At 42.7% G+C, this 22,940-nt stretch overlaps 2 protein-coding genes across 2 annotated transcripts; one reads left to right on the forward strand and one right to left on the reverse strand.

The window, feature by feature from the left end:
- Nucleotides 1–2: 2 nt before the first annotated feature.
- rnf214 (ring finger protein 214) lies at nucleotides 3–10,019 on the reverse strand. The gene is made up of 15 exons (XM_083689270.1): nucleotides 9,707–10,019; nucleotides 6,570–6,741; nucleotides 6,408–6,467; nucleotides 6,123–6,263; nucleotides 5,787–5,920; nucleotides 5,634–5,702; nucleotides 5,058–5,154; nucleotides 2,742–2,830; nucleotides 2,536–2,623; nucleotides 2,291–2,389; nucleotides 1,806–2,131; nucleotides 1,511–1,628; nucleotides 1,271–1,420; nucleotides 973–1,074; nucleotides 3–737 (listed from the first exon to the last, which is right to left on the reverse strand). Exons 1-15 carry the CDS (start codon nucleotides 9,745–9,747, stop codon nucleotides 675–677), a joined length of 1,749 nt encoding a protein of 582 aa, XP_083545396.1. The 5' UTR covers nucleotides 9,748–10,019; the 3' UTR covers nucleotides 3–674.
- Nucleotides 10,020–13,424: 3,405 nt separating this feature from the next.
- On the forward strand, nucleotides 13,425–21,164 carry LOC310817730 (transmembrane protein 47-like). Its single transcript, XM_083688426.1, has 3 exons — nucleotides 13,425–13,697; nucleotides 16,174–16,314; nucleotides 20,158–21,164. The coding sequence occupies exons 1-3, from the start codon at nucleotides 13,505–13,507 to the stop codon at nucleotides 20,337–20,339; spliced, it is 516 nt and encodes a 171-aa protein (XP_083544552.1). The 5' UTR covers nucleotides 13,425–13,504; the 3' UTR covers nucleotides 20,340–21,164.
- The last annotated feature ends 1,776 nt before the right edge of the window (nucleotides 21,165–22,940 follow it).

Consider the following 22,940-nt stretch of genomic DNA (forward strand, 5'->3'; position numbering starts at 1 on the left):
ATAAAAACATATTTATTGCCTTTTTATTACAATAATTATATTGTCATTGCAATTGATATTATTAATAAGAAAACTAAATATAAACCTTTTTTAACCTTAATTTCTCTTTCAAACAGGATAATTAAAGTTCAATGAGTCATACTTCAGTAAGGCACTTCAGCCATCGACGTAAGAATAAGACATGGTTGGGGTCAATTCCTTTTAAATTCAGGCACATTTGAATTACAATTCAACCACACCACATAGGGTATCTATCTTCAATGTTCTCTCGCTTTTCATATCAAATCTTTTTTTAAATGTTTGTATTACTATTTCAAATCACTTCCTCAATTGACTGAAGTAAAATCAAATTGACCCCAACCCTAGAACAAGAAGCCATGAAAGTTAGAAATATTACAAACATACAAAAAAACAAAATGTCACAGTTGTTGCTGTTTGTCAAAAAGAGATAGCATATCCCTTAAAGGGGCAATCTGTAATTGGTACATACATTGGTACAGACACAGCGTATGAAATGACTTGTTGTTATCTTTATGTCGTACAAGCAAACGTGCCATGACTACTCTGTATAGGTAGGGTTGTTGTACATCATCTCTCTTTTTATGGTTCTGTTGCACTGAGTGAGCAATGAGTGTTCAGCTCCTCTTTCCTTCCATGTCTTCTGTGTTCTAATGTCACTTGGCCGGACAGAAGGGGCAGGAGTTATTCTTGCTGGATTGCAGCCATACACTGATACACTAAAACATAGAAAGAGACAACCATCAGCTTTAACATGGCTCTCATACTTGACTAAAGTGGGATCACATACAGGAAGCCAAGTAAGGTATTAGTAAAAATAAGTTCATAGCAGTTTCAGTTTGGCCTCACCAGTTTGAGTATGTGGAATCAGGGTAACCATCAGGGTTATTGCTCTGTATACCGTTTCTAACTTCTACTATGCATGTCAAAAGAATGCCTTAGCGTAGGTCTCACCTCCTTGTGAACAGTGTGCGTGCAGCTCATGGGGTGCTGGCTGTCTGCTTCCACATGGTTCTGGCACATCAGGCACAGCTTACGGTTACTGGGAGCCACAGGCTGGTGGGAGGGAAGGAAAGTAGTACAGTCCTTATTGGATCTGAGAGCAAAGCTTGGTGTGGGCCAAAAGTTGACAAATAAAGAAGTGCATTTAAAATGTGACATTACCGCATAACACAAATGCAGGACACACAGGATACATTCTGTCATCAAAGTATAACATTCTCAAACTTTGCAGGTTGAGAGAACTGTGTACCTGTGGGGGCCTCGTGTGGAAGACCTGTGCCACTGCGGGTCTCTGTGGGGAATGCGTGGGCCTCTGGATGGGGCCTGGGGGGCGCTGAATTGGGGTTGGCTGACCAGAAAAGCCCCTGGCTGAGGAGGGAGGCCTGATGGGCCCTGGAGCCTGTGGAGGTTAGGGGTTAGGGGTGAGGGTTTAGCATGGAATTGGGTAAGCATGTGTATGGTGTACAGTGTGTGATTGTCCTACTCTTACCTGTCTCTCACTCTGTGCCAGTCTCTGTGCCACCTGTTGCGTGACCTCCTCCATAGACATGCCAGCCATGGTGCCCCGAGACGTCTTAATTTGCTGCAGCACAGACATGAGCTGGGCCCTTAGAGAAAAGAGTGAAGGATGGAGGGAGGGAGAGAAAGAGGTATCCATTATATGCATGGATATTCTAGCCTGCACAGGTCATGTACTGCATTAAGGTTACTAGTTAATTTGGATTTGGTGGGTCAGTGAGTGAATTTGAGTGCAGAGTAAACTCAGAACTTGTAAGGTGCAGTACCTGGTACACTGTGGAAACCTGGCCCCCAGTTTCTCCAACAGCTTGTCCAGTTTGCCAGCAGGCTGGGGGTTACTGGGGGGGAGGGGTTGGGCCGTGGGCATGGTGGGGGGCTGAGAGGCAGGTTGGGTCGCTGGGTGGGGGGGAAGAGGAGAGGCAGGGGGAGTGGGGGAAGGGGCAGGTGAGGGGGTCACTCTGATTGGGGCTGTGAAGGATTGCTGGTGCTGAGGTAGGAAGGGCATCCCCATGGAATTAGGAGGCCCCATCTGAAATTGTTGAAAAGGGGGGCGAGTTGGGGGGTACATGACCGGATTCATCACCAATTCCACCTAGAAAACGACAAGAATGGACCCTTTCAAAATAGATGTTGACATAGATATTGTCTACTATGTCTACTCTCACACACACACACACACACACACACACACACACACACACACACACACACACACACACACACACACACACACACACACACACACACACACCGTGGGGATCTGGGGTAAGTGTGGAAGGTGGGTGACCCCAGGAAGGCTCTCTAATGGGTGGCCCTGTTGCAGCAGGTGAAGGTGCTCCTTGAACTGGTTCTGAAAGAAAAGGAGGGGATAGAGTAGGATGAGACTAGATGCAGTCAATGATAAAGGCTTACAGCCGTTTGGGGGCAGTTTCAACTCCCGTTCACTGTCCAGTGAGTAGCAGTGCTCCCCTTATCCACCACCCTCATGGTCCTCACCTGTAGCCCCATCACACTGCTGCGCACCCGAGCCTCATTCCTCTCCCACTCAAGCCTCTTTTGTATGTGCTGCTGGTAGGGATCCAGTCTGTAGACAGAGGGTCAAACTCATCAGCAGTAGCAGAGAAATAGAATAGCAGGGGACTAAACACAGCCTTTAACAAAGGCCTGTGTACAGTATAGTATAGTATAGTACAGTACAGTACCGAAGAGTGTATAGGTATCGCTCAGCCTCCTTCAGCCAATCCTCCACCTCAGACATGGTCACATCTCTCTGCATTTCCAGTGCTGCAATCTGTTGAACACAATGCAAATCGTAACACAAACCTAGATCAATCCATAGAAATTGTGGATGAGTGGATCTGACAACATTCAGTGCTGTCCTAAGGTTGTAATAGTTTACTGCTGTAGTGGTAATTGCTTGTCTGGAATTGGACACATACAGTGCCTATAGAAAGTCATCATACCCTGTGAAATCTTTACCTTTTGTCACATTACACCCTGGAAATGAAAATAAATCAAATCTAACTTTTTGAGCTGTATGTACACATTATAACCCTCATCATCAAAGTGAACATAAAAATGTTTTAAATTCTGGACAATTATTAAAAATTAATTAGTGAAATACCTGGTTTGGTTAAGTGATCAGCCCCTTAGAGTATACCATTATAAACTTGCTCAGGTGCAACCAATCAACTTCCAGATCAAACACCAGGCTAATTGCCCCCCACCTGACATCAACTGTAGTGGTTTTGATTACTTCAGAATAAAACAAGCTGTTTCTTGAGGATTCCACTACTGGAAGTGCATGGTTCTGCAAAGAATTCACCATGGTTGGAAAAGTACTTTCAAAAGGCCTCCGGGATAAAGTTGTAGGAAGGCACAAGTTAGGTGAAGGCTACAAAAAGATTTCGAAGGTTATAGCTATCCCTCTGAGTACCGTTCAGAGCATCATTAAGAATTGGAAGGCGTATGGCACCACCAACACCACCCACATCCAAACTGGATGACCGAGCCAGGAGGACATTGATCAGAGAAGCTACCAAGAGGTAACTTTGAAGGACTTACAAGTCTTTATGGCTGGGACTGGTCTGTCTGTGCATGTGACAACAATCTCACAAGCTTTACATAAAGCTGGCCTGTATGGCAGGGTAGCAAGAAAGAAGCCTTTTCTGAAAAAGTGCCACACTCAGTCTCGTTTGTGCTATGCAAAAACACACCTGGAAGATTCTGTTGCCATGTGGAAAAAGGTTTTATGGTCAGACGAGACTAAGATTGAACTTTTTGGACTGAACTCCAAGCGCTATGTTTGGCGAAAACCAAACACAGCACACCACCCAAAACACACCATACCTACTGTGAAGCATGGTGGTGGCAACATTATGTTGTGGGGATGACTGGGCAATTGGTCAGGATTGAAGGGAAAATGGATGCTGCCAAGTACACCCAAATTCTTGAGGACAACCTGCGTCCCTCTGCTAGACAGCTGAAGATGGGCAGGTCATTCACCTTCCAACACAACAACGATCCTAAACATACCGCCAAAAGAACAACGCAGTGGCTTAAGGATAGAAAGGTGAATGTCCTAGAGTGGCTAAGTCAGAGCCCTGACTTAAATCCGATAATCTGTGGATGGACTTGAAGAGAGCAGTCCATCGCCGCTCACCACGGAATTTGACTGAACTCAAACAATTCTGTAAGGACGAATGGGCAAATATTCTCCAATCTAAGGTGTGCAAACCTAGTAGACATATCCAAACAGATTGATGGCTGTAATTGCAGAAAAAGGTGGCTCTACACAGTATTAAATCAGGGGACTGATGGACTTTTCCAACCTTGTTATTCTTGTTTTTCATTTTTTATAAATTTTCACAACTGTCGGCTTTTTTTTCATTAGTTTGATGTTGTATGGCTAAATTTGTACATACGTTTTTTTTTTTATGGGTTTTGATTTCAGGCTGTACGACAAATATAGTAACTATTTCAAAGGGGTATGATGACTTTCTATAGGCACTGTACAGTGCCTTCGGAAAGCATTCACACCCCTTCACTTTTTCCACATTTTGTTGTGTTATAGACCCAATTTAAAATTGATTTAATTAAAAGAATTTGCCATCAGTCCACACACAATACCCCAGAATGACAAAGCAAAAACTGTTTTTTTGAAATTTCAGTAAATTTATTAAAATTGAAATACAGAAATACCTCATGTACATAAGTATTCAGACCCTTTGCTATGACACTCTTAAAATTAGCTAAAATGTAAAAATGTCATCAACAAATCACTCAATAAGTAGATTTGAGTCCATCTTAATGCAAGGATAATAGTTCATGTAATTTTTCTAATTAATATCTTTGTTTTTATAGGGTCTCTGATTTGCATAGGAATCAATTAAACACTATGTGGATCAGGTTGTCATTACAAACTTTTTTGCATTTTAGCTATTTTTATAACACAACAAAATGTGGAAAAAGTGAAGGAGTCTGAATACTTTCTGAAGGCACTGTATGTATAGACTGACCTCATCTCGTAGAGCTGCCTGACTGGCCTCCTCTGTCTCCTTCTGTAGGCGCTCCATCTCTGTGTTCAGCTCAGTCAGCTCCTGCTCCCACGTCTGCCTGGAAAACAGCACAGCATAGAGGGACAGGGTGGAGGGGATAACACATTAGCCGGTCCAGTTGGAGTACAGGTGAGTGAGTGAGAGTAGAGGTGAGTGGAGAGTAGGTGGGAGATAGGTTGAAGGGGTGTCATATTAGGAAGGGAAGGGATAATGGAGTCCTGGGTGTGAAGTATGGAAATGTGCAGCTGACCTGAGTTCAAAAAGTATTTTAAATACACCTGACTTTGTCTGGCACAATTGAACTATTAGGTCCAAAAAGTGCAAACATCTGGAACGCCAGGTAAGCTCAAGCAAACGTTCAAAGTATTTGAACATTTTCAAATGCTATTCTTACCCAGGTCTGGTGCAGTTATGGATATGTGTAGTGTAGAGAGTTGTGTTGAGTTGAGTTGTGTCACAAGTGGAGTAGGTGTTATCTAAGGTTACAGTAATGTAAGGTTGGGTGGGAGCAAGACTAGCATTGCCATGGATTCTTACTTCTCCTGGTTCTGTTCCTCTATTAGCAATGTCAGCTTCCTTGTAGTCTCCTCCAGCTCCTGAGACAATCTGACAGGGAGAGAAGAACACAGCTCACTAACAAAATATTGTGTCACTGAAGCTAGACTGCATTGACATCTACATTAGATTTACTTGTTCTTCTCCTCCTCCATTCGGCCTTTCTCTGCACTGAGCTCCTGCTTCTTGACTGCAAAATTCTTGCGGGTTGTCTTGCAGCAGTTCAGTTGAAGCTTCACACGCAGGGACTCAATTTTGTCCAGCAGCACCTGGAAATTATGTTTGCGTCACTAATGGTATAAAAGCCCACAGACGCACATTACTTGAAACATAATGTGTGCATATATCTGTAGGAGAGGACACACAGAGCTGTGATATGCAGATCTGCAGCAGCCACATGTTTTGCACATGAACTGACAAGAGTGCAGAGCTAAAGCACATACATTTTGTTTTTGTGTATTGTGTTCAGACCTGCTGCTGGCGAATGCGCTCTTCCTTCTTCTGTTCCAGGCTGTCTGCATGGCTGCCATGCTCAGCCTCCTCATCCTGCTGCTGCTTCAGCAGAACCTCATACTTCAAGGCCAGGTGGGTGCTATACTCCTCCATTGATTGCTGAAGAGGGGGACAAAGAGAGAAAGAGAAAGGGAGAAAGGCAGGTAAAAGACAGTGAGACAGAAAGGAGAGTTTGTCATTAACATGGAAGAATAAATAATATACTTTCACAATATAATTGCTTCTTGCCCAGTGAACATTTACCATCAGTGACTCCCAATCCTGATCAGTGTTAACTTCTTTTTCTGCTGTCCAGGCATCCGTCTGCAAGAGACCCAACACTTGGGATGACTTGCTGTCACATGTCAACATTTCACTGGGGAATTCATTACAGTACTTTACAAGTGTTGTATAACAATACAGTACCTGGACACCTTGCTCTTCATGCTTTCGTCCCTCAGGGGCTGGGTGAGGGACATCGTATCCTTGTAACTGGTTAAGTTCCCCAGGGGTGTAACAAGTGGACCAGGGGTTGGAGGAGGGGGCTGACCACACGTAAGGCAATTCATCATCATGGCTCCCAACAGAGGACATTTCGCTGGTGAAGGGGAAGATGAAATGAGGTGAAGATTTGTTATAGCTAGGGACTTGACTTACAGAAGTTACCTAACTATAATAGTAGCGTGGTCAAAGGTACTGGCCACAATACTATCCCAATGGGGACGAGTTGAGTTACACTATTTCGCATTATTTGTTCTAAATATCCCAAATAATGCGAATCAGTGTACATTTAGATGTCAGTTCATGTTATCATTACACTTATTGCAGAAAACTGCCGGTGTTTTCTTAATAGAAACAATAGCATATAAGCAGTTAGCATTTGTTGACAAGCATAAACGCCTGTTTTGCGCAGAAAGCTAATCAAAATCGAAGTTGAATAATAAACACATATTTATACATATTTACCAGCAATTTGGCGATTTACTACATAAAAATAACTAAGAAACGAACTACAAGTCAATCGACATCCAAGAGTGGTTATATTGGTCGAAAAGTACCATTTAAAAAGAACCGTAGAGACGGCGCCAGTCAAGACAGCCGCTGTTAGAATTCTAGGCCCGTTTTAGAAGCAAAGTGTCCAGAGAAATATTTGTCACTACCCTTATTCAACTCAAAAGTCCCCGACCACACTTTCTATTGGTTCTTCAAACTATCACTCAAATAAGAGCCAAACCCCTGTTTTATCGTCACCCCCGGTTGTTGGATTTTGATTGGGTTAGGATTAAGGGGTAAACATTTTTTAGTTTTACCTTGACCTCAATGGCCAGCTCCGGAATCAAAATTCAACAAGCCGTATTTTATGAGTGTCTTCGCCAATGTCTTGTTTACAACAGTCAAGTCAAATCTATTGGTCATATGCACACAGTATACAGGCTATAAACTGTACAATGAAATGCTTATGAAAAGCTTCCTCTCAACAGTGCAGAACTAACACAAGTAAACATAACAATACACAATGAAGTAAGGTGCAATACAAGTACTAAGTCAGTAGCAATAATTAAAGCATAAGTATCTGGTAAGTGACAGGTATAGGTTAACAAAGGAGTTTCCGGGAGGAGAGACGAGCTGGACAGATAACTTTTGAACAATGTACTCGGATGCTGTTACGGAAGTTTACATGGATTTGGTGACTACCATGGGGGTCAGTTCAACCAAAGCATCAGAGGTGGTCAACAGGTTGTTTTGGAGAAGCTTCAAGGGTGCAAGATGGGGAGTTCACCAGGTCAGACCGTAAATATATGATCTTGGAGGCACAGCAGGTCTCATTACAGCATCTCCAGAGTGCATTTCTTACTGCGAATGAATTAAGTAAATTAGGTAATTAATTCTTCCCACTCGGACCATATATACTGAAATGTATGCACTCACTGCAATGTCGCTTTGGATAAAAGTGTCAGCTAAATTACATATTATATTATTATTATTATTATTATTATTATTATTATTATTATTATTATATTATTATTCTTGAGTAGTAGTAGTAATTCTTTCTTTTTTTGTTGTTGTTGTGGTTTACATTTCTACCAGACAGTTATGATACAGTTTCTATCTTCAGGCCATAAGACTTTTGAACAGCTAACCGTAGCTGCCCACCTGCACTACCTGCTGCTCACCTGCACCTAAGACAGTTTGTTCTCTGCACATCAAACACACACACACTTGTATTTTTTATTCTTACATCCTGATATTGCACTCTTGAGAGGAAGCCGGCAAAGTAAGCATTTCATTAAACATTTTAAGGGAAACAGGGCTAATGAGACATTTTACAATGCAGCTGGTGTGTATTTCTTTTTTAAACAGGGACCTTTAACAGTTTATAGGTGAGTATAGTCCAGCAACAAGTTGGTTGAGGCAGTAAATATGAGGATGAGGATCTGTGTCAGTTTATTGCAGAATGCAGAGCTTTGGGCCTCGTTGGTTAACTGGTGGTGAATCAGACATGTACCTCTGTCATGCAAATCGTTTTTGAAGTTGATATTTCAATATATCTTACTTATAGTTAATGTGCATGAACATTTGCTGTGGTCAGGTCTACTACTGTATCCCACTCCCGTCGCGTGGCAAAATGCTAGATTTATCAGGCGAAGCTGTGTCAATGTGCTCACTGTCACTTCAGTCACTAATAAAAGGTGTCCACTTTCAAGGTGCATGCAAGACATTCCCAATATTCATGCAGGATTGTATAGACACGTACCTCTATCATGCAAATCGTATTTGAAGTTGCAATCTGGACGCAAAAGCATTTCCTCTCGGCAACATCACTACTGCATCCCTCTCCCCACCATGTGCGGTAGGTTAAATTATATATTTAATTATATATATACAGTACCAGTCAAAAGTTTGGACACACCTTCTCATTCAATGGTTTTTCTTTATTTTATTTTTTTATTATTTTCTACATTGTAGATTAATATTGAAGACATCAAAACTATAAAGGAACACTTATGGAATTATGTAGTAAACAAAAGTGTTAAACAAACCAGAATATGTTTTATATTTTAGATTCTTCAAAGTAGCCACCTTTTGCTTTGATGACAGCTTTACTCTTGGCATTCTCTCAATCAACCTGGAATGGTTTTCCAACAGTCTTGAAGGAGTTCCCAGAGGTGATATATATATTTTGATCTATATTGTCGAAATGACTGAACAGCTGAATAACAAAAACCGATGTATTGAAAATGGGCAACTGACCCGGACCCGAACGGGAAGAAAACAGGAAGCGAAGCGAGAAATCAAAATCATTATTTTAAGGATATAAACGGTCGTTTTAGAGTGAGTTTGAGATTTATATTTGTTTATTGATGCCATAAATATAGCATGGTTTTACAGTTTAAATGTTATTTCCCATAAATCATCAAAACGGGTTTGACCTGCCTAATAATAGCTACCGTGTGTAGCCCGTATTTCTGATTTGTATACATTTTAATACTCGTCTCAGGTGGGGCTACTATGTGTGTTTTTATCACATAAGCTACTGTACGGCACTAAACGTGTACACTTACCGCGCCAGGTCCTCCTCCAATCCCCAGTCGATATCGTCCATATCTGTAGTTAGCTAGCTAGACAATCCTGTTAAATCAATGAAAATGAAGCAGAAGCAAACTTGTGAGGTAGCTAGTAAAATAGGATATGCACTTGTTTAGCTATTCGCTGAAGTTGTCGAGAAGCAAACAGATCGTTCTAGTCTGTTTCTTTACCCATCACATTTTAGTTAGGTTAGATAAAAAGTATAAACAAAAGAAAGCCTATTTCAAAGGCTAATAATATAGAAAATATCTGGTGTAAACACTGCACGTAAGATGACGTGCTGCACTTCCGCAAAAACAACGTGGCCGTGGAGGGGCTCTCTGACGCAGATCATTGCCGCGCTGCTTTCTTCTTGTTCTGTCTGCGCAAGGGCAGAGAAACCTCACATAAAACGGATGACTTAAAGTTTAAAGGGATGTTCCACCCAAAAACGTTTTTTTTCCTGGTTTGGCCCTGACCATGGCTGTATTTGATTAGCCCCGAAAGTGTTTAGTGTCGTTGCTTCCTTCCTTAGACACTGAGCAGTGTTGCTCGCCGGTAAAGGGAACAGTCCCTCCCTATGTGCAAACGATGGTCAGTCCACTAACCCAGCCCTATCACTAGGCAGGTCAAACGTTATGGCCGCAATACTATCCCAATTGTAGTACTAGATAGTATCACTCCGTTCTTCCATCTCTGGCTTCCACCTTTCTTCCTTTCTCTAGCACTGTGACTTGTGCCGATTCACAAATGTACTTATTGTAAGGCGCTTATGGATAAATGCGTCTGCTAAATGACTTCAATGTAAAACGAGTAGTCATATTATGGGCACTGTAGGGACATAATTCATTCTGGAAATATGTCCAAAACACTTTGCAGACCAACTAATATTATGACAGAATCCCCTTCTGAAGACTTTGACCAAATTATATTTTGTATAAATCACTTTACTACACTGTAATCTACTTTAGTATGTTGTTACCATGACAACAAAATGCTGAAGTGTATTGTAGCTTAACAAAGTGGCTTTTCAGAAAGATAATGCAGACAAAGTCTTTGGAGAAGGAGTGTGTCATATTCTGAGTTGGATTGGGGTGTCTGCAAAGTGCTTTGGACATATTTCCAGAATTAATGGGTCCCTATAGGGGTCGAGCACAAAAAAGCTACCATGGGGGCTCTAAGCTTTCATTATAGCAGCACCATAGTTGTGAGTGATATAGACAACAATGACAGGCAGCCACAACCATAGCTAACACCTGGCAGATAAGGTTATGTTATAGGCTATTGTTTTGTATTGCCAGCATTATGAAAGTATACAGTCATGAGAAAAAATTAGGACACCCTATGAAAACCTTTGTCTTCTTCAACATATTCAAACATATGGACATTTGATATTCATTTGAACAATATTGAAAAATTGAGGTAATATAACTAAACAAATACAACTGAAACAAATTATTTAAAAAAATGATTGGTAAAATGTAATTAATAGAAATGCAATCTTCTTGTGAGGAAAAAGTTAGGACACCCCCACATTTAGTTCCACTTAAAATGCCTAAAATTATAATAAAGAGCACCACATCAGGTGCAAATGATTAGAACATCGTTACAGAGGATTTTGGAGGAGCCTGTCCTATTTAAGCCTCAGATATTTAGTTTGGTTTGCTCTTGATTGTTGAAGTGAGTTGCATCACCATGGCGAGATCAAAAGAGCTCTCTGAGGCCTTCAGAAGAAAAATTGTAGATGCATATGAGTCTGGGAAGGGATATAAAAAGATCTCCAAACTATTCGAAATTGGCCATTCCACTGTCCGGAAAATAATTTACAAGTGGAGAACATTTAAAACCACCACCAACATGGCCAGGTCAGGCCGCCCAAGCAAGTTCAGCATAAGAGCTGACCGAAAGATGCTTAAAGAAGTCTCCAACAATCCCAGAATGTCATCACGAGACCTACAGGTATCTCTTGCCACAATTGATGTCAAAGTACATGCATCCACCATAAGAAAGAGACTGAACAAGTTTGCATTACATGGGAGGTGTGCAAGGAGGAAACCCCTGCTGTCAAAAAAAAACATCAGGGCAAGACTAAAGTTTGCCAGAGAACACCTAGAGAAAGACCAGAACTTCTGGAACAATGTGCTTTGGACAGATGAATCCAAAGTTGAACTATTTGGGCACAGTAAGAGTAAACATGTTTGGCGCAAAACCAAGACAGCATTTGAGAACAAGAACCTCATACCAACTGTGAAGCATGGGGGTGGAAATGTCATGGTTTGGGGCTGCTTTTCTGCAGCAGGGCCTGGTCAGCTCACCATCATAGAATCCACTATGAATTTTGTATTGTATCAGAGGGTGCTTGAGGAAAATGTGAGACCATCTGTTCGAAAGTTGAAGCTGAAGCAGATGTGGACCATGCAACATGACAATGACCCAAAACATTCCAGTAAATCTACCAAGGAATGGCTCAAGAAAAATAAATTGAGAGTTCTGGAATGGTCAAGTCAAAGCCCGGATCTTAATCTTATTGAGATGCTGTGGATTGATTTGAAACTGGCTGTGCATGCAAGACACCCCTCGAACATCACACAGCTGAAAGAATTCTGCAAGGAGGAGTGGGAAAAACCTTCTCCCAATTGATGTCAGAGACCTGTAGACAGTTATAAGAAACGTCTAATTGAGGTTATTTCAGCCAAGGGGGGCAATACTAGCTATTAGGGCATAGGGTGTCCTAACTTTTTCCTCAGTAGGAATTGGCATTATTGTTAATTTTTCGTTAAATAAATGATTACAAAGTTACATTTTCATAGTTTTTTGTTCAATTACATCCCCTTTATCTATAGACATTGTTAGAAAGAAGATAACATATTGATATGTCCATATTTTTAAGAGAATAACTTAATATTTTATTTTACTTTTTCTCATGACTGTATGTGCCCTTCTAAGGATATCTTCCTGTTCTTTAGTGGGTTAGATTGTTTCATTGTGTCATCACAACATAATCTTTGTCTCACTGTTCTTGATGTGACACATGTTAATGTCTGGCAAAGAATAATTCTGTCTTTGCAAAGGGCATGTCTCTCTCTGCTTGGCCCAGAAGAGTTATTTTGTCTAATCAATGAATAGCCTAAAGAAAGAAATGCATTAAGAAAACCTTGGAAATTGTGTTGTGTGTACAGGCCAATCCCCCCCCCCTCTCTCTATCAATAATTCATAGTACATCAGCCCCAGACACAAAGCCTACTGTACCTTCAACAAGCCTTTTTCTCCTCTTTCACATCTCAATAACAGGATATAATGTTGTTGTTCTTCTATAACAACCCCCATACCCACTGCTCATAACTGATGAGAATGGAAGCTTGTGGGCCTACTTCAGATGTAAGGGGATCTTATTTTAGGTCTATTATAATGTATATATTATAAGGCCTAGCCTACAATAAAGAACATTTGGAAATAAGTAGGCTATAGGCCTACACGTTATATAAACTATTCATCATTACTTTTGCATTTGCCTACGCAGGTTTGAGCGATTTCTCAACCTGTTTTAGGCCTATTGTCTACTAAATGAGGTAGAATAAACTCGCATAACGGTCCTGCCAAATTAGCTGACCAGAGGAGGGCGCACAGTCTCTAGTATAGCGCAATGCGCGAACACAGACGGGGAGATAGGACTGTGGGTTTGCATCCAAACTCACTGTAGTCGATTCTGAACTTTCGGACCTGAGGGCCGCTGCTGCCTTTCTTGTATCCTAAGTTCGCACTCTCTTGGATTCAAGTCAGCGTAATATGAAAACATGTCTGTCAATGAAGTGTACGTTTTCCGACCATTCAAGTTGATCGCGTTACTTTGTGTGTTTCTCGCATTGTGTTTGGACATCGTTGCGTTATTGAGTCCCTCTTGGGTAACGGCAGACCGTTTTTCTTTGTCGCTATGGGAGTCATGCACTGAATCGGATGGCTGGTTGTGCCGTTCCACTCTCACATCTGGTAAGCAGAAAGTTTTCTTCTTATTAAGAAATTAATATGGTTAAATCAAGTGGTTCATTCATCCTCATCCAGATGTGACTGCAAATGAATTGCCCAAGGATTTACTTCCAAAATCTAAGTGTGCCTAGGAATAAACCATACCAACAGAAAACAGCTGAGCAAAACCCCCAAAATAGGAATATTTGGCACGATGTATGTCTTAAACGCAGGCTATTTGCTAAAAACACAATTTAAACTTTTTTTGAGACAGCTGCAGAGCACTTTTCGCACGTGAGACGTGGCTATTCATGGATTTTGGGGGTCACCTGGTAATAATATTGTCTTGACGATAATATTCAAATTCCTTGGATGCTTGAAATTACAATGTTTATACTGTAGGCTGATCATCAGAAAGGTTTTGAACGATGCGTCATGCAATCGGATTATAACCTCGTGAAAGAAATGTCTGGAATTTACGGTGATTTTCTATGTACACCACCGATGAGGGGATCAAACAATGGACCATTGTTAATGTAACCTATTGCAATTGCCAGTTCAACATCACGCTCGGTCCGATGATAATCTATACTGCAACGTTTGCGTTTCAGAGGTAGCCTACATTTTATTCTCGGCCTGTCAATCATTGCGCAGATTCGCTCTGTCCGTGTGAGTGATTTCCCGGGGTGCAAGATACTTTGTGTTTGTGAGGAGGAGAGAAGACAACTGCTCTGTTTGCGCAACGTCACGGTGTGTTGATCTGTTGCAATGTGAAGTTTCTTTCTTATCAGAGCGTTGTATTGCTGAGCGATTAGTCCCAATGACGTGATGTGCCATCTGGTTGCTCCACTGACCTCTGTAGGCATTGTAAATGCAGGTGGGTGTGTACCACCTATTGTTGCGTTCCTCTGGGCTTTGTTATCTCTTTTTGTCAGTCTCTCTCCCTCTTTGAATTGGGGGATGGGGGCTTGGGTAATGCCTGGCATTAAAAGCATGATTTTGAGCGTTTTAAGTTAGCTCTGTCACACTCATACTGTAAATAAAAACATCCTCTGGAATGTGTGCTATCAATTTGTGGTAACACATGCTATTGAAACTTATGTTGGTGTCTTTGAACATCCCACCCTCGCTAACTATGTGGTTCTTCCTCCCTTACTCTTTGTCAGTACACAGTAGCTGCTTTGGCTTAAGCCTCTCCAAAGACTCAAAGTACTGCTTCATCTGCAGCAGGGAGAACCTCTGCAGGAATGCTGCTCACATACAGCTAGCTTTATGAATGCCCCCTGCAGAGACCAGAGCAGGGATCAGTGGAGAGGAAAACCAGATGAGGTTCTGGAGAGGCGAGTTCATCCTGACAGTTGGTCTCCTCTTTGAGAGCACCCAGCCACACCCTCCCTGAACCCAGCTTGAGGTTGATCTCTGTCAGGGAAACACCTGTCACTCCTCTGTCCCCTCCTATCTCCATCTCAGGGGTTGGTCTGGAGTGTCATCAATCGAATGGCCTTCCATTATTGTCCCCCTGGTCTCCCCAGCTGCTGTGTTGTTTGATGTGCTAGTAGTGCAGCTTTTCTCAGCTCTTCTCAGCATGGGCAGATCGAGGGAGCTCACAGCATCCATCTGAAGTGGCCCTGTGGGATACCTCTCTCACACACAGCCTTATGAGGAGCAGGGCGGCATTATGAGCTGGTGTGATGGATTGTCCTCTGTTGTAGTGGAATGCGGAGGGCTGAATTGGAGGCCATCCCTGAGAGATGAGTCTGTCCCTGGGCAATGAAAGAGAACGCCTGGGGGAGCTCATTAGAACAAGGGTGGGGTTAACACTCCAGGAGACAAAGGAGTCAGGAGCCCCGGGGCAGAAACACACAGCAGAGGGCAGGCAGAGCTCATTAGATACTACCTTCAATGGAGCCTGTCCCAGCCCTCTGAGGCGAGTCAGTCAATTGGAACACAACACACAGAGAGAGAGAACACATTTTGGAGCCCTGCACCCTGGTCCATCATGGCCAAGATGTGGACAGTGCAGAGGCAGATGGGATGGGAGTGGACTGTTCCCCAGAATTGGAGACATCCCCAGATATCATCACTGTTAAGCCAATGATGCAAGACAGTACTAGGCATGGAGTCAAGTCAGCATGTTTGAATCAGCTCTGCTGCTGCTCATGCTCCTATTTACTGCCATTTGTGTAACACATTTGTTTACATACTTTAATTTGAACCGACACACACACACACACACACACACACACACACACACACACAGAAAGACAGACAGACAGACAGGCACTCACTCACTCACTCACACACACACACACACACACACACACACACACACACACACACACACACACACACACACACACACACACACACACACACACACAGACACACACTTGGGGATCAATTCAATGTAACAGTACAGTCTTATTTCACTGAGTGAGTGTATTGTGCCCTCTGACTCAAGCTTGTTATGGTCCTCAGTAACGTGTGTCTCCTCCTGCAGACTGGCAGATTGCCACCCTGGTGCTGCTGCTGGCCGGTGCTGCAGTGACTCTGGTGGCCTTCCTGGTGGCCCTTATCTCCCTGTGCCGGGGGACTCACAGACAGCATTATCGCACAGTGGCTGTGTTCCTGTTTACCGCAGGTGAGTTCCCCATACCTTAACCCACACACAACTCACAGTACTGCACCACAACACAACCACATATACTGTACTCAGTAAAGACAAGGGAAGTATACAATGTCCTCACCCAAATTGGTTTTCCCTCACCCTCTGACAAGATGGTCCAGTTTTCAGAACCTAGCTGTAGTTATTGACAGAGTGATTTTGAGTATTGAGTGGTAGAGAGGGATGGGTGGGGGGATGGAGGAGAGGGTTATGGTTGAGCTCACTCTCTCTGCGGTGTGGGATTTGCTGTGTGCCAAGAAAAAGCAGCCGCAGAATTTGCACAGTTACCAATGAAGAGAGGAATGTATTCCCTCATGGATAATATTGCTGAAGAAACCTCATTCTCTCATTCTCCCACAGCGCTCTCTCTCTCTCTCTCTCTCTCTCTCTCTCTTTCTACTCCCTCCTGCACTGGGCCTCTTCTTCTGGGACTCAGTTAAAACATTGTTAAGAAGGCTAGGAATGACAATACCGAGGAGCACTCATACAACATATTATTCATAACAAACACATTTAACAGAGTTTTTTATTTGTCTTGTGTAAAGTTGTTTTGGAGCAAATCATGCACTGCATATTGCTACCAATGTATCAACAAAATAAGTGAAGGAGGCTAGTACACAGGACTATATAAGGATTTTCTTTGCTTTTTTGCTCTTACAATGAAAAAGAAAAGTGTGTGTGTGTGTGTGTGTGTGTGTGTGTGTGTGTGTGTTGTGAGTAATAGACCAGTGTGCAGCCAGTACACTATGGTTTGAAAACAATGATGGAGCAGAGACCACAGCTTACTTGGTTTGTGCCCAGTCCCACTTTCTCCAAGTTTCCCATTTAAAACGTGATTATATAACAGACGGACATCCTGTTATGTAATTTATTTTGAACAAAAAAAAAAGCCCTTTCTCCCACTCCTTGCAGTTTCTCTTGCCAAAAGTCATGCAAATAGAATACAAAGGTTAAGATAGACCAGAGGATACTCAGATGTAACACTCATTAAAATCAGTCCCCAGCGGTTCTCTGCTCACTCCATGAAGGTCAGGTGGACACTGGACACAACAGGATTTGCTTGATCAGTCAGTTACTTAGGCGTGCTCTTGAAAAAACGAAACACCTTAAAAGTCTAGAGCACTATACACTATAGGACCAGTGTGTGGGATGGATTGTGGTAGATTGGAAGTCTGGAGCTTTTGCTGTTTGTCATTTGCTGAGAAATATGGGAGATGCAGTGTTTTCTTTCCTTGTCTGTAATTGCTTTCAGGCCTGGTGAGGATAAAGGTCTCCTTATGGCAGGACAGACCTCAGTCAGGGCGGGGAGGGGAAAGGGGGGATTGGTTTGTGTTAAATGACCCCAGTCAGAGAGGCTTAGAGGCTGGGTGTGTTGTGCCTGTCTGCTGCTGGCCAGAGGTATGGCCCCAGCCGGCTCAGTCTGGGCTCCGTCAACAGAGTCACGTTCCTGGGCTGATGTCTTGCCTGCCCCCCCCATCTCTTCTAGGCTCCACTGCCTTGTCCTGCAGGAAGGAAATAGGTGGAGTTTCAGTAAATTACACAATGTCCTCTCTCTCTGAGACAGTCCACCCACATACATGTATACACACTCACACGTGCACATTTTAATAGCTAAAACGAACAGAAGCACACCCACACTGTTTCTCTTCCTCCCCCTTTTTTCACGAAGAACTCACACACACACACACACACACACACACACACGCACAAAATACACAAACGCACACACACACAAAATACACAAAAACACAATCACACACAAAATACACATACACTCACATACTGACTCACACTGACGCATTGGCCACACTCACAGCATCACTGCTTATGAATACTTTGTTGACTCATAAGGAATTGGAGCAATGGATTCATACAATGTGAGGAAAGTGAGTCATACATTATTTCCTTTATGTTTCCTTCATGTTTCCTTAAGTTGAATGGGACTGACAATTACACAGGATGGACAAAACAGTTGAGGTCTGTTGAGGTAGATGGTCCACACATTGCCAAAAAAAGAAATACTGTGGCCACTTTCTTGTGTCATCATATATTCTTTTATTTTCCACAGGGCAGGAAATACGGGCACACTGTAGAGATCTGTCTTTATAGAGGGATATTTTAGTGTGGCTCAATGTGTTTCCCATGAAAGTACTGTCACCATAGTTCCGACCACAGCCCAGTGGAGCACAGGGTCACGAGTTATAGAGGTATGCCTTGTAGGATTTATGTATTTGTCTGGGAATTCAGGAATGTATACCACTTACAAGTCTGCCCGCCTAAAGTTAGAATTCTATTAGGTCCCTCAAAATATGAAAGAATGGATCACATTTTTCAAATAAGATAAGCCTGTATTGGTCTTAGCCATTGTGATGAGTATTGTCCAATCATAGTTGTCCATTGATAGCTGCCACATAGAGCATTTCCTACTCGCAAGCAATGGTCAGCCCCCAAACCCCTGCCCGATCACTCCGCTCTTCCACCTCGGCTGGCCACCTGGCACCGCCGCCTCTACGTGGATGCAGCAGCCGCAATACTCGGTGACATCTTTTCACTGTCCTGGCGCCCTGCTGGTGGAACGAGTTTCCCACTGCTGTCATGACTGCAGTCACTACCAATCTTCTGCCGTAGATTGAAGACCCATCTCTTCAGGTTACATCTTAACGGTCCCTCCTAAAGACCTCTTCACCCCCACTACCCCCCTGTACAAGTTTCTCTCCTGTTAATAAAAAAAATATATAATAATAATAATCTTTCTAGTATTGTAACTGCTTATGGCCCCTGGTCTGAGCATTGATTACTTTATCTTATGATGACTGATGGATAGATGATTCACTTACTTAAACAAATGTATTTGTTGCTAAATGCCATGAATGTAAATGTAAATGTCCTAACTTCCTGAGTATCAACAAATCCAAAGGTGAATGCACAAGCTTACTCCAGGAATCGGACATGCAACTGTAGTGCCCTCCGTAATTATTGGGACAGTGAAGCATTTTTTCTTACATTTACATTTATGGCATTTAGCAGACGCCTTTATCCAAAGCGACTTACAACAAATACATTTGTTTAAGTAAGTGAATCATCTGTCCAACAGTCATCATAAGACAAAGTAATCAATGCTCACACCAGGGGCCATTGGCAGTAAATGTTTTGTAAATTTTTGTAAATGTTTTCTTCTTTTGGCTCGGAGAGCACTGTTTATGGAGAAGTAACCATTGAATGTGTGTGTGTGTGTGTGTGTGTGTGTGTGTGTGTGTGTGTTTACTGAGTGGTGTTGTTGTGCCTGGGAGTTTGCTGCTGTCTGCAGGCTGCGGCAATGAACAGCTGTTGGGTCTCTGTGGGAGGGGCAGGGAGAGTGTGAAAGGACTGCATGAGGAGGAGTGGGGTTTTAGAGAGTGTGGAGGACATGGAGGGGACGGTGGGGGGACGGGGGGACGGTGGGGGGGGAAGGGCTGGGTTTGGGGCTGGGTGGCAGGGGTTTGGCTGGGGTTTTGCCCCTTTCTGGCTCACACTACTCCAGTTTCACGAAGCAGCATTGGACACACTGGCCCTTCAGTTAGCCATTCCTTCATTCACCACTGTAACAAAAAGCCTTCAGTCAGTCTTTATACAGGGGGATGAGATTGCTATCTAGAGAGAGTGTACTCTTTTACCAGCACTGATCTAAAAAAGCACAGTGAGATTGGGCACATATTTTCTGACCAATTGATGACAATCATTATGAAAAATGTTTATATTATTACATGTTTTAATGCAAGAACAGGAATGGAGAATTTTGTCTAGTGGAATCTAATGTTTGTTTTTTCCTTTTCCTTTTAGTGGTTCTTCAAGCCTGTGCACTGGTGCTCTACCCCATCAAGTTCATCGACGGCACGGTTCTGCAGACCTACCATGAGTTCAACTGGGGCTATGGCCTTGGCTGGGGGGCCACCATCTTCATGCTCGGAGGAGGCATCCTCTTCTGCCTGCGAACGGACATGTATGAGGATGCTATGTACTGAGTCCTCTATTTATCTCTCTCTCTCCCTAACTTTCACACACACACACACACACACACACACGCACACGCACATGCACATGCACACGCACACACACACACACACACACACACACACACAAACACTCAGACACAGACAAACTCACACACACTCCTTCTTTTGCTCACATAGACAAGCTTAGACACCCACATACTGTAGAACATACACACACAACCACTCTGATATTTATAGACAGAGTGTGAGGACCTATTCTAAGCCAGAGCTCCTGGCTGATCAGCCGGAGAGATGAAGTAGGAGTGACAGCTGAGTGGAGAAGACAGTCCCCTATGGCCCTGAGAGTCCCCTATGGCCAGTGTGCTCCCAGAGGCTCCCAAGGGTGAGGGTCAGGCGGCCATGTTGAAGTACAGAGAGGTTTTTGGACTGAGATGGGCCACTCCAGTTGTGAACTTTTCTACAGTACATCCCACGGATCTCCATTCTTAGAGGAACAAGGAACAGATTCTCTGGGCCTACCCGTGGCCTGAGGCGTTTAAGGGATTTGGTATATATTTCCTTTTCTTTTGTGTATTTTATTTTTGTGTAGCATTTTATGATGATAAATCATATTGTTAATGTATTGATGGTATCATTTAATTTGCTATCTATTTTCCCATAGGAAGAGATATATTGTATGTATTGCTGTTTGATAATTGCAGTTTCTGAACACTGAAAACCAAATATGGGATCAGAGGGAATCTCTCCCTATGTGTCTTCATATGCTAAACATATCTGGTTTTACTAGCTCCTCCTGACATTTGAAGTGTAAAATAAACAGTCCTGATATCCGCATTATTAAACATGTGTGTCTCATTTGTTTTGAATTATTACAGTGATTTACTTTACAACTGATATGATTTATTTTGCCCGAAATACAACACTCTGGTTAAACATTCTCACAACTACAGAGAGTAAGTAAGTAAGTAAATAAGATAGCATACATTACAGAAGTTCTCTGAATAGTTCTACACATTTAGTTCCAGTCTGTTCATAACTCATATCAGGCCTGTCCAACACCCCTAGAATGAGACCTTGGGCCCAAAAATACCCATTCAGTGCTATGACAGGAATGTACCACAGAGCAGGGAAGGGGGGGTAATGATAGGTGCCCCGCTGTGGAGGAAGTGGGATGGCAGTTAACCACTTGCAAACTTTCTCCTACATGGCTGCACCATTCTCTCACGATCCAGAGCACAAGGGCCTCAGAGGCCAGAATGAAACAGCCGCAGCCCAATTATAGTTGCCATTACCAATGTGGCTGCTTGTGGGTTTGCGACTAAATGGGACGTGGGAATGAGACTCCTGGGCTGGAGCGTAATGAGGTTTCGGGACTGGCTGGCAGGATATTGATGGTCTCTCAGGGCTTCACACAGACACTAATAGTTCTTCCTGTCCACAAGATGAAAGTGTGGCCAAACACCAGGCAAATAGTTCAGGATCCCCCCATCTATTACACACCTATTGTGCCATGAGGATGTTTGTGTATGCATGTGAATATCAGAGACGCAGAATTTACATTGATGGCATTTGGTGTGATTTGAGAAATGTTACACAGGGTGTATGTGTTATAGGAGTAGGCCATTACAAAAGTCAAAGTAATTCAACACCAAGTTCATGCCTTTTCCTTTCCACATTCCTGTAACTACCATTCAATAAAATCTCCTTCCTTCAGGATATTCCACAGTAGGATGCTGATGTAATCAAGCAGTCGTTTCAGTGGGTGTATTCAGTTAGTTGTTTTTGTATCAGTGACTCAAAACAAACCATCAGTATTGCTATTCCCCCTCTGTGACTCAAGACTAGTTTCCCTCGAGGCTCTGTTGTTCAGGCAGAAGAATGGAATGCACTGCCTCGGCTGCTGTTTCAACCCCTCTCATCTGGTTTCATCTAGCGCAAACAGCACCAGCTGGGTCCCCCCCATGCCTGGAATCGGGTAATTCTCAAAACAATCTAACTTCAACCTGTTTCTATGTTTCAGCAGCACCACTGAGAAGAGTCCCCATGCTGCTCTGTGTAGGGGCTCTTGTAGAACACATTTGGCAAGGTGTCAAACTGTCCTCAAACTGTCAACAGCTGACCCCAAATTAGATTGTTTGACCAAATTGGATGCACAGCTCCTGTGATCATTATTAATGTGGCAGTGTGTGTGTGGGGGACCAAAGTTGATAGTATTCCTTTTTTTAGATATGACCTCTTAAGAATTCAAGGAGCGCAGCATGTTGGTTTGTCATGGTCACATGGTGTGACTTTTCATTAAGTATGCTATGGTGCAATTTAAAGTGCATTCAGTTCTAGTATACGGTAAGTATACTAAAGCACAAACTAAGTGAATGTAATGTATGTACTTTAAGTGAGTATAGAAAAACCTGAATATATTTTAAGCATCTACTTTTTCTTCACTTATGTAGGAACTCTAGCAATGAGGTTGCTCAAGATAAGGAGTTTAAAGGCACATTTCTAAAGCCAAAGTTTGAACATTTAAACTACTACCAAGTATTTCTTGGTCAAGTGTTCACTGCCTGTTGAAAGGGTAAAATGTGTGGTTTCAAAGTAAAAGCACTCCATAAA

The sequence above is a fragment of the Argentina silus genome, assembly GCF_951799395.1.
Source record: "Argentina silus genome assembly, chromosome: 2".
NCBI lineage: Eukaryota > Metazoa > Chordata > Actinopteri > Argentiniformes > Argentinidae > Argentina > Argentina silus.

Coding starts and splice junctions, on each gene's coding strand:
- rnf214 (XM_083689270.1), bottom strand. CDS start 9,747: ATGGACGATATCGACTGGGGATTGGAGGAGGACCTGGCGCG. Junction 5,921..6,122: donor AGCGCATTCGCCAGCAGCAG/GTCTGAACACAA, acceptor CATAATTTCCAG/GTGCTGCTGGACAAAATTGA. Junction 5,703..5,786: donor ATGGAGGAGGAGAAGAACAA/GTAAATCTAATG, acceptor TCTCCCTGTCAG/ATTGTCTCAGGAGCTGGAGG.
- LOC310817730 (XM_083688426.1), top strand. CDS start 13,505: ATGTCTGTCAATGAAGTGTACGTTTTCCGACCATTCAAGTTGATCGCG. Junction 13,698..16,173: donor CCGTTCCACTCTCACATCTG/GTAAGCAGAAAG, acceptor CTCCTCCTGCAG/ACTGGCAGATTGCCACCCTG. Junction 16,315..20,157: donor TGTGTTCCTGTTTACCGCAG/GTGAGTTCCCCA, acceptor TTTTCCTTTTAG/TGGTTCTTCAAGCCTGTGCA.